Source organism: Oncorhynchus tshawytscha, linkage group LG06 (genome assembly GCF_018296145.1).
Source record: "Oncorhynchus tshawytscha isolate Ot180627B linkage group LG06, Otsh_v2.0, whole genome shotgun sequence".
Taxonomy (NCBI): Eukaryota; Metazoa; Chordata; class Actinopteri; order Salmoniformes; family Salmonidae; genus Oncorhynchus; species Oncorhynchus tshawytscha.
This window is the reverse complement of record NC_056434.1, coordinates 8,194,865-8,206,094: the sequence shown is the minus strand read 5'-3', so window position 1 is coordinate 8,206,094 and position 11,230 is coordinate 8,194,865. Positions and strand designations below refer to the sequence as shown.

The following is an 11,230-nucleotide window of genomic DNA, read 5'->3' as shown; positions in this document are numbered from 1 at the left end:
CAGACAGCATCGTGAAGAAATTTGTCTCGTCACCAAAAGCACTCACAAACTTCTACAGATGCACAATCGAGAGCATCCTGTCGGGATGTATCACCGCCTGGTACGGCAACTGCTCCGCCCACATCCGTAAGGCTCTCCAGAGGGTAGTGAAGTCTGCACAACGCATCACCGGGGGGCAAACTACCTGCCCTCCAGGACACCTACACCACCCGATGTCACAGGAAGGCCATAAAGATCATCAAGGACAACAACCACCCGAGCCACTGCCTGTTCACCCCGCTATCATCCAGAAGGCGAGGTCAGTACAGGTGCATCAAAGCTGGGACCGAGAGACTGAAAAACAGCTTCTATCTCAAGGCCATCAGACTGTTAAACAGCCACCACTAACATTGAGTGGCTGCTGCCAACACACTGACTCAACTCCAGCCACTTTAATAATGGGAATTGATGTAAAATATATCTCTAGCCACTTTAAACAATGTTACTTAATATAATGTTTACATACCCTACATTATTCATCTCATATGTACAAGTATATACTGTACTCTATATCATCTACTGCATCTTTATGTAATGCATGTATCACTAGCCACTTTAACTATGCCACTTTGTTTACATACTCATCTCATATGTATATACTGTACTCAATATCATCTACTGTATCTTGCCTATGCCGCTCTGTACCATCACTCATTCATATATCTTTATGTACATATTCTTTATCCCTTTACACTTGTGTGTATAAGGTAGTAGTTTTGGAATTGTTAGGTTAGATTACTCGTTGGTTATTACTGCATTGTCGGAACTAGAAGCACAAGCATTTCGCTACACTCGCATTAACATCTGCTAACCATGTGACAAATACATTTGATTTGATATTACTGCACAGAGAGTGAGTCCATGCAACCTATGTAACTTGTTAAGCACATGTTTACTCCTGAACTTATTTAGGCTCCTTGCCATAACAAAAAAGGGGTTGAAAACTTGACTCAAGAAATTTCAACTTTTCATTTTTAATTCATGTGTAAATTGATTTCACTTTGCCATTATGGGGGAATATGTGTGTAGGCAACAAAACTACATGTAAAATTCAGGCTGTAACAACAAAATGTGTATAAATAAAAAAATTAAAAAAACATATTCAAGGGGTGTGAATACTTTCTGAAGGCAAGTGTACATGTCAACTAACTGAACTGCAATCAATGCAAGAGAGAACATTTGATGTCGTAGTTGCATTTAATTTATCTTTTAAGTACACCAACAAACAAAAAAAATCACTAACTATTATACCCTTGAACTACTTGTGCAGGGAAACTGACACAGTCCTACTTTGACACAGCTAAGTGCTCCAAATGTGCAGTGTTGATACTCTCTTTACTTTAATACGCTACATGACAAAGTTAATTTCCTCTAATATGTATTTCTATGTGTGTGTATAAAAACCTTTTAGCCTAGGCTTCACATTTTACAGTACAGTTAAAACCTACCCCCTGCCTATTCCCATGGTGTGATGATATTAGTGCCACCAAAACAATGTATCGGGATTTAATTTCCGATAGCACTAACATCGCTCCATATATTCCCATTCACAGATGGGCAAGTGTTTTTTTTCCATCAGTCATAATTGCTGTCCAAAAACAACCATAAAAAGGTCCGTCTTTATCATTTACCATCCAAGCAAGCTTCAGCCCAACTGAAATACTGTTCATTAAAATGTCATTAACAATAATTGTTACAATATTACATAAAAGATATCCCATTAAATATTTATACAATTAATTTACAAAAATCCACACGCAGATGAAATCCCAAACACAATCCTCCAACAACATATGATACAATTATCTTATACTTCAAGAACGCCATGTATTTCCAAGTTTGAGATCTTTGATAAGTGGCATAAGTACTACCAACAACAATTTATGTCAAGATGATTTTAATCCTAAAACATTTACAAGCTGTTATTAAATAAGAACATGTCAAGATAAAGCTTTAGAAATGAAAGGCCTCCTTTCTTGCATCCATCTTGAAGCTGAAAATGTACACCGCACATTCAAAATTCAAAAACTTTTACCCAAGGCACCATATGATTCACATAATGTGGTTTGAATGGACTAAATAAGGCATTCTGCATCCGTCAGAACAGCTAACTAAAAACTGGACGATATGAAAACAACAGGAGGGACTGTGGTGTGCTTTAAGCGTAGTGTAGACTATGATGCATTTGATGAGTATATTATTTTCAACAGGACTATAGAGGTGTCACCGTATCATTACGGTCAAATGAAGGTGGTTTTGTATAGCTCTACTGTTAGCAAGAGGCACAGATGCTAAAGAATAAATGACACAGCATTACTATACATGTAGCACACACCTCTAAGAGCCTTGCGGAGGGGTATAGGGGCAGGTATGTCCACGGATGTGGACTGTGTGTTGTGCTCGTTGTGGTGGCCAGTGTTCCCAGTAACACCAGATTTAAGAGCTGTGGTTCCCAGTGTTCCCAGTGCCAGCCAGCAGTGTCATGGACCCTGGGCCCAGAGTTTGACTGTCCTGTCTGCGGAGGAGGACAGGAAGGAGAGGTCGTGCGTGTGCCACCTACATTGGATGACCTTGTCACCGTGCTCCGCCGCCACCGTCAGAGGAAGCTGCTTCGTCAGGTCACCTGGTGATTCATTAACACACACACACACACACACACACACACACACACACACACACAATGAGGCACGTGGCCTCCACACTAACTGTAGGGCTACATCACCACTCTTCACTCATCTCCTGAAGTGTGCACTAACACATGCCCCGTCATCTATTTGAAAGCCTTCACCTGGGGAGTTTGCACCCTTGTCAAATCCATGAGAATGAGTGGGAAAGTGCACACACTTCAGTGCACACACTTCAGAGCCATGTAGAGACGGGGGGGGCAGTCAGGATGATGATGATGTCAACATCTGACTACATGAGCAAAGCAGTCAAGACAAAAAAAAAAAAAAACTACAAGTAAATCAAACAAAGGTCTTCACAATAGAGAAAGTAGTTGTGTTACACAGTATATAAAGCACTTGTGTGTTCGCGGATCAGGCGGTACCTTGTTGGGTTTGTGTGTGAGTGCGGACCAGGCGGTACCTTGTTGGGTTTGTGTGTTCGTGCGGACCAGGCGGTACCTTGTTGGGTTTGTGTGTTCGTGCGGACCAGGCGTTACATTGTTGGGTTTGTGTGTTCGTGCGGACCAGGCGTTACATTGTTGGGTTTGTGTGTTCGCGGACCAGGCGGTACATTGTTGGGTTTGTGTGTTCGCGCGGACCAGGCGTTACCTTGTTGGGTTTGTGTGTGAGTGCGGATCAGGCGGTACCTTGTTGGGTTTGTGTGTGAGCGCGGATCAGGCGGTACCTTGTTGGGTTTGTGTGTGAGCGCGGATCAGGCGGTACCTTGTTGGGTTTGTGTGTGAGCGCGGATCAGGCGGTACCTTGTTGGGTTTGTGTGTGAGTGCGGACCAGGCGGTACCTTGTTGGGTTTGTGTGTGAGCGCGGATCAGGCAGTACCTTGTTGGGTTTGTGTGTGAGTGCGGACCAGGCGTTACCTTGTTGGGTTTATGTGTTCGCGGACCAGGCGGTACCTTGTTGGGTTTGTGTGTGAGTGCGGATCAGGCGGTACCTTGTTGGGTTTGTGTGTGTTCGCGGATCAGGCGGTACCTTGTTGGGTTTGTGTGTTCGCGGACCAGGCGGTACCTTGTTGGGTTTGTGTGTTCGTAGATCAGGCGGTACCTTGTTGGGTTTGTGTGTTCGCGGAACAGGCGGTACCTTGTTGGGTTTGTGTGTTCGCGCGGAACAGGCGGTACCTTGTTGGGTTTGTGTGTGAGTGCGGATCAGGCGGTACCTTGTTGGGTTTGTGTGTGAGTGCGGACCAGGCGTTACCTTGTTGGGTTTGTGTGTTCGCGCGGACCAGGCGTTACCTTGTTGGGTTTGTGTGTTCGCGGACCAGGCGGTACCTTGTTGAGTTTGTGTGTTCGCGGACCAGGCGGTACCTTGTTGGGTTTGTGTGTTCGCGGGGACCAGGCGTTACCTTGTTGGGTTTGTGTGTGAGTGCGGATCAGGCGGTACCTTGTTGGGTTTGTGTGTGAGTGCGGATCAGGCGGTACCTTGTTGGGTTTGTGTGTGAGTGCGGACCAGGCGGTACCTTGTTGGGTTTGTGTGTGAGTGCGGACCAGGCGTTACCTTGTTGGGCTTGTGTGTTCGCGGACCAGGCGGTACCTTGTTGGGTTTGTGTGCGCGAGCGGATCAGGCGGTACCTTGTTGGGTTTTGTGTGCGCGAGCGGATCAGGCGGTACCTTGTTGGGTTTGTGTGTGCGCGAGCGGACCAGGCGGTACCTTGTTGGGTTTGTGTGTGCGCGAGCGGACCAGGCGGTACCTTGTTGGGTTTGTGTGTGAGCGAGCGGACTAGACGGTACCTTGTTGGGTTTGTGTGTGAACGAGCGGACTAGACGGTAACTTGTTGGGTTTGTGTGTGCGTGAGCGGACCAGGCGGTACCTTGTTGGGTTTGTGTGTGCGTGAGCGGACCAGGCGGTACCTTGTTGGGTTTGTGTGTGCGTGAGCGGACCAGGCGGTATCTTGTTGGGTTTGTGTGTGCGCGCGGACCAGGCGGTACCTTGTTGGGTTTGTGTGTGCGCGGACCAGGCGGTACCTGGTTGGGTTTGTGTAATGCGTGAGTGGACCAGACGGTACCTTTTTGGGTTTGTGTGTGCGCGAGCGGACCAGGCGGTACCTTGTTGGGTTTGTGTGTGCGCGAGTGGACCAGGCGGTACCTGGTTGGGTTTGTGTGTGCGTGAGTGGACCAGACGGTACCTTTTTGGGTTTGTGTGTGTGCGCGCGGACCAGGCGGTACCTTGTTGGGTTTGTGTGTGCGCGTGGACCAGGCGGTACCTTGCAGGTCAGTGATGATGACTTTGTTGTCGTAGGAACCCGTGAGCAGATAGTGTGCCCCGGGTGAGAAACGGACAGAGCGCAGGTCGCTGGTGTGTGGGCGGTACGTCTGCACCATCCGGCCTCCTCTGATGTCATAGAGCATGCAGCTGCAGTCCTCTTGTCCCGTTGCCAAGAGACGAGCGCTGGGGTCAACAGCTACCGAGGCCACTGCACTGCCTGAGAACAAACAACAAGGGTCTGTCCAGTAGGGCACGACGTAGCAAAACACTTTGCAACAGGAAACACAAATGTATGTTCTTATTGGACAAGTTCTGTTATAAGCTCAACATCTTCACCCTATTGAACTCAACCCATTTGTAACATCTAAGGCTAAGGGGAATGTTAGTCCACTGACAATACTATCAGTGCCCCCTTGTGGGTAAACTGTATCATTACACAGACATATTTTCCAGCCTTCGGCTCAGTCTTGCCCAGGTAGATGAAGAAGACTGGGCAGAAACAGAGTTTTAAAACGGATGCTTATCACCATGTCATCTCCAACTCTTATCCAGTCGGACCAGTTGCCTGGTGTGCCAGTCATATTGACAGGGACTAGCAGAATGCCTACCAGAGCCATGCAGGGCTGTCCCCACCACCCTCACACAGCTGGGGACTCTCAGGTCCCAGAAGCGGACAGTCTTATCCTGGGAGCCCGTGGCGATCATCCAGCCACCCCACGTGTACAGAGACAGGATGTGGCCTGGGAGAAGGACACATGGATACAGTATAAACGTCATATTGTTAATGAATTACCTTCATGTGTTTTGAAGGACTCTGTTGCTATAAATGACAAAACTGAAATGCTGAATTGTTTCAATGAGCACTTTGTATCATCTGGTAGGCTGTTTGATTCAGTGTCCTCTGTCTCTGTACAACCCCGTGTGGATGAACCAGTGAGAGCTGGTCAAACGTTTAGCTGGATAAATTGGATACTGTCTAAATGAAGCATTTGGAATTTGATTAGTCTGATATTATTATTATTACATTATAATCTCTCTGGTTAAGTGTTAATAGTTAAATGCTTGTTCAAGTGGACTGTGTGTGTGTGTGTGTTTGTACACACACACCTGTATGCCCACTGAGAGCGTGCAGCCCCTGTCCTCTCTGACAGTCAGTGGTGTAGATGTTACAGTCTCCGGCTCCGGCGCTGATCAGGATGGATCCTCCACTCTCAGGACCCTCCATGAACGCCAGGTCTCTGATGGTGCCGTCATGCATACTGAACTCCAGGTCTGGCCCTGCACACACACACACACACCCTCAGTCAAAACGGAAGGCAGTGTAGCCTAGTTGTTAGAGCGTTGGACTTGTTAATCCAAAGGTTGCAAGATTGAATCCCGAGCTGACAAGGGAAAAATCGGTCGTTCTACCCCTGAACAAGGCAGTTAACCCACTGTTCCTAGGCCGTCATTGAAAATAAGAATTTGTTCATAACTGACTTGCCTAGTTAAATAGAGGTTAAACATTTTTTTTTTAAAAGATGACAAATGCAGACACATGAAAAATAACACACACACACATACCTGTGGCATTGCAGGTTTCTGCGTTGAAGGGCAGCACTTTGACATATTTATCATTGGAGCCTGTGGCCAGCAGTTGTCCACAGTGACTCCAGGCCACACAGTAGATGGAACCCTTGTGATGCTTGTTCCTTCTGAAGCGCACCACCGGCTGCTTGACTGGGCCTGACCCACTAGAGGGAGACAAATCAATGGGAGAAAACATACAACAATGAAACAGCCAATGGGCTTCAGAAAGCTTCATCTGTTTTGCATAAAACCTGGTTCTTTCCAAACACTGTTGGTCTTTGAGAGAAACAGTAAGTAGCAGGCATTTGTTCTAGCCCAGCACTAATACACCTAATCTGTGAATCAGGCATGTCAACACTAGGCTGGACCTAACACCTGCACACCCTGTAGTTCTCTAGGACCAGGGGTTTGTGGCCACACCCTGTAGTTCTCTAGGACCAGGGGTTTGTGGCCACACCCTGTAGTTCTCTAGGACCAGGGGTTTGTGGCCACACCCTGTAGTTCTCTAGGACCAGGGGTTTGTGGCCACACCCTGTAGTTCTCTAGGACCAGGGGTTTGTGGCCACACCCTGTAGTTCTCTAGGACCAGGGGTTTGTGGCCACACCCTGTAGTTCTCTAGGACCAGGGGTTTGTGGCCACACCCTGTAGTTCTCTAGGACCAGGGGTTTGTGGCCACACCCTGTAGTTCTCCAGGACCAGGGGTTTGTGGCCACACCCTGTAGTTCTCCAGGACCAGGGGTTTGTGGCCACACCCTGTAGTTCTCTAGGACCAGGGGTTTGTGGCCACACCCTGTAGTTCTCCAGGACCAGGGGTTTGTGGCCACACCCTGTAGTTCTCTAGGACCAGGGGTTTGTGGCCACACCCTGTAGTTCTCCAGGACCAGGGGTTTGTGGCCACACCCTGTAGTTCTCTAGGACCAGGGGTTTGTGGCCACACCCTGTAGTTCTCTAGGACCAGGGGTTTGTGGCCACACCCTGTAGTTCTCTAGGACCAGGGGTTTGTGGCCACACCCTGTAGTTCTCCAGGACCAGGGGTTTGTGGCCACACCCTGTAGTTCTCCAGGACCAGGGGTTTGTGGCCATTTGGGGTAGGAACTTTGTTAGTTTTGGGACCGGTCTGAGTACAGGTAGTTTGTTACCTTGTGTTGAGGGAGTCTGGGTAAGCACAGACGCGCAGGGTTTTGGAGTTGGAGCCCACGGCGTACAGTGCCCCCGTGGGGTGAAAGGCCACAGCGCGCAACGCCTGCGTGTCCTCCAGACTGTTCACTGCCACAAACTGGGCCTTGGACTTCTCCATCTGAACACACATTAATCCATTATGAATCAAATTGATTTTTAAAGCCTTTTTATACAATGCCTTCAGAAAGTATCCATAACACATTTTGTTGTTACAGCCAGGATTACATGTATTTTCTCACCCATCTACACACAATATCCCATGTTTTTAGGAATTTTAGCAAATTATTGAACATACAGAAATATCTAATTTACATAAGTATTCACACCCCTGAGTCAATAATTTGTAGGAGCAACATCCACAGAGATTACAGCTTTGAGTCTTTCAGGGTAAATCTCTAAGAGATTTCCACATCTGGATTGTACAGCATTGGCCCATTATTATTTTCAAAATTCTTCAACCTCTGTCAAATTGGTTGTTGATCATTGCTAGACAACAATCTGCATGTCTTGCCATAGATTTTCAATCAGATTTATGTCAAAACTAACTCGGCTACTCAGGAACATTCACTGTCTTCTTGGTAAGCAACTTCAGTGTAGATTTGGCCTTGTGTTTTAGGTTATTGTCCTGCTGAAAGGTGAATTCATCTCCCAGTGTCTGATAGAAAGCAGGCTGAACCAGGTTTTCCTTTAGGATTTTGCCTGTGCTTAACTCCATTCAGTTAATTTTTTCTCCTGAAAAACTCCCCAGTCCTTAACAATTACAAGCATACCCATAACATGATGCAGCCACCACTATGCTTGAAAATATGGAGAATGGTACTCAGTAATGTGCTGTTTTGGATTTGCCCCAAACAAACACAAAAAAAGTTAAATTGCTTCCCACATTTCTTGCAGTATTACTTTAGTGCCTGGTTGCAAACAGGATGCGTATTTTGGGATATTGTATTCTGTACAGACTTCCTTCCTCAGTTTTCTCCTATCACAGCCATTAAACTGATTTAAAGTCACCATTGGCCTCATAGTGAAATTCTTGAGCGTTTTCCTTCCTCACCATCCAAAGTGTAATTAATAACTTCACCGTGCTCAAAGGGATATTCAATGTTTGGTAAACTATCTACCAATAGGTACCCTTCTTAGCAAGGCATTGGAAAACCTCCCTGGTATTTGTGGTTGAATGTGTCTTTGAAATTCACTGCTGTAACACAAAATGTAGAAAAAAGTCAGAGTGTGAATACTTTCTGAAGGCACTTTATAAGTAATTGTCACAAAGTTATTCTCAGTAACCTGGACTATACTCAGTAGGAGTGAGTGGACAAACTCCCTACGATGAAGATACCTAGAGAGGAACCAGGTTCAGAGGGGAGGTCCACTCAGGGTTAGTCTCTCAGTCCACTGGAAGCCTACCTTCTGAGAATTGTTGCGCATCGGGGAGCCGCCCGAATCATCCTGAAGAGTAGGCAGAGTGGCCCTGTTTCTTTGATCACAGAGGGAATCAAAACACAGATGTTATTGTGTACCAGTGGACTTACTTCAAATCCTCCCAAACAAGGGGACAATAGTGTCTGTATATTGTTTAGAACAGTGGTTCCCAAACTTTCTACCCCTAGTGACCACAAGGAAAACCTTGAGGGTCCCGGTGGATCCTAGTATGTTCCTTAACCACAGGAAGCATTTTAGGAAAAAACAGATTCTAGTCTGGCCCTCTTCGTGACCTCTCACCTCTGAGTGTTCTGGACGGGGGACTCGTTGAAGGAGGGCATGCCCTGAGACCCTGCCATAAGAGGGGTACTGCTGACCCCCCCCGGCTTGTCCCTGAGAGGGCCTGTCTCTTGGGTGTGGGTACTAGAGTTGGGTCCAGGGGTCCCGTTACACTGCTGGCTCACAGACTGGACCCCCCCCTCTCCCACATTGTCCATTCCCACGTTCATCTCCTCCAGCTTCTGGATGGACCTACACACACACACACACACACACACACACACACACGTCATCGATTGGAGTCAATGAAGCAGCTGAGAAATTATGCATTATTCCACACTAACTGAAACACAAGCTCATTGAACTACTGTGACACAAATAAATTACTATTTTAGATCCATAACCCCCCACCCCCCTTTTTATTTTTATTTTTTTAACACAAATGGTAATTGGGCAAATGTATTTTTTGACCGTGTCAAAACCTAATCTACGAATAAAATTATGAGAAGAATAACAGATGTATGGATTAAAGAAATAATGTATGCCTGGAGGGATGAAGAAGGATAATGATAGATAGAAAACTAAAGGATGGATAAAGAAGGATAATGGATAGATAGAAATCTTAAAGGAGAGATGAAGAAGGATAATGGATAAATAGAAAACTAAAGGAGAGATGAAGGATAATGGATAAATAGAAAACTAAAGGAGAGATGAAGAAGGATAATGGATAAATAGAAAACTAAAGGAGGGATGAAGAAGGATAATGGATAAATAGAAAACTAAAGGAGAGATGAAGAAGGATAATGGATAAATAGAAAACTAAAGGAGGGATAAAGAAGGATAATGGATAAATAGAAAACTAACGGAGGGATAAAGAACGATAATGATAGATAGAAAACTTAAAGGAGGGATAAAGAACGTAATAGATGAAGGGGTGGAGGGCTGAAACAAGGTATTTGTTAAAGATCTTTTCACTACAAAAAGAAAACTCAAAGCTCATGAAAAAGCAAAACAAACAAGAATCAAATAATACAGATATATGATAGAGTAAGATTGGACTACGATCTTCAGCCAGAGTTGAACGTTTAGTCTTTCAAGCCTCCGACAGTCAAGATGGGAGCCACATAGCTGGAGCAGAGGGAAGAGGTGACATAATGACAGGTGAAAGAATGTGTCTGTAATGGAAGGAAGGACTCATTTAGGTTAGAGGGGTTAATGGCTAGATAAACAGGAGGGTAATAGATATTATGCAGTTGATATGATTGAAAGGCTTAGAGACTAGAATGTGTGATGTCGTCGCTGATTTAACAATGGGAGCTTTAGAATGTTGTCGAAAATACCATTCAAGTGATTCTCTGGTTCCCGGGAATTTTGAATATGAGTTATTTTTCTTATCAGAATTGTTTCCCCATATACTCTAACCTTTCTTGGGCTTGTGTGCAAGATATTTACCTAGCCGTTTATTGAAACAAACAAGGAAGCTCATATCTGTGTCAATCAAGATGACATCAGCCTGTCAACTTTCAGAGGTTTTTTTTCCTGCACATTTTTTGTGAAATGAATCCTAGAGGGCCTATAAAAACACTGCAGGCTCCTTGTATGTGGGAGATCATCAGAATACACACAAGGCTATCCTCTATCAGAAGTTCAGCACCCATCGATCCCTGGGATGTGCTTATGTCAACTTTCACCCGGAAAGCAGATGCTGAGTGGACTCTGGAGACATTGAAGTGGACAAAGGAAAACCTATGCGTATCATTTGCAATCAACAAGACCCTACCGTTAGTAACGTCTCTCTGAACAATCTTGATAAGTCGATTTTGCAGCATAACCCTGTACGACACCTTCTCCATCTTCGGAG

General features: G+C 45.6%; 1 protein-coding gene across 4 annotated transcripts in view; it reads right to left on the bottom strand.

The window, feature by feature from the left end:
- Positions 1-983: 983 nt before the first annotated feature.
- Positions 984-11,230, bottom strand: part of LOC112251968 (WD repeat-containing protein 47-like) — a 31,018-nt gene continuing 20,771 nt past the window's right edge. For 2 of the 4 annotated variants that reach the window (XM_024422827.2, XM_024422828.2), the window contains exons 9-16: positions 9,391-9,621; positions 9,076-9,145; positions 7,632-7,789; positions 6,486-6,655; positions 6,030-6,200; positions 5,531-5,662; positions 4,921-5,139; positions 984-2,662 (exon numbers count right to left, since the gene is read on the bottom strand). In XM_024422827.2, coding sequence (XP_024278595.1) covers positions 2,520-2,662; positions 4,921-5,139; positions 5,531-5,662; positions 6,030-6,200; positions 6,486-6,655; positions 7,632-7,789; positions 9,076-9,145; positions 9,391-9,621 — 1,294 coding nt within the window. In that variant the 3' untranslated portion in view covers positions 984-2,519. The remainder of the gene's footprint in view (positions 2,663-4,920; positions 5,140-5,530; positions 5,663-6,029; positions 6,201-6,485; positions 6,656-7,631; positions 7,790-9,075; positions 9,146-9,390; positions 9,622-11,230) is intronic. The other 2 variants (XR_002953791.2, XM_024422829.2) reach the window with 2 other exon arrangements.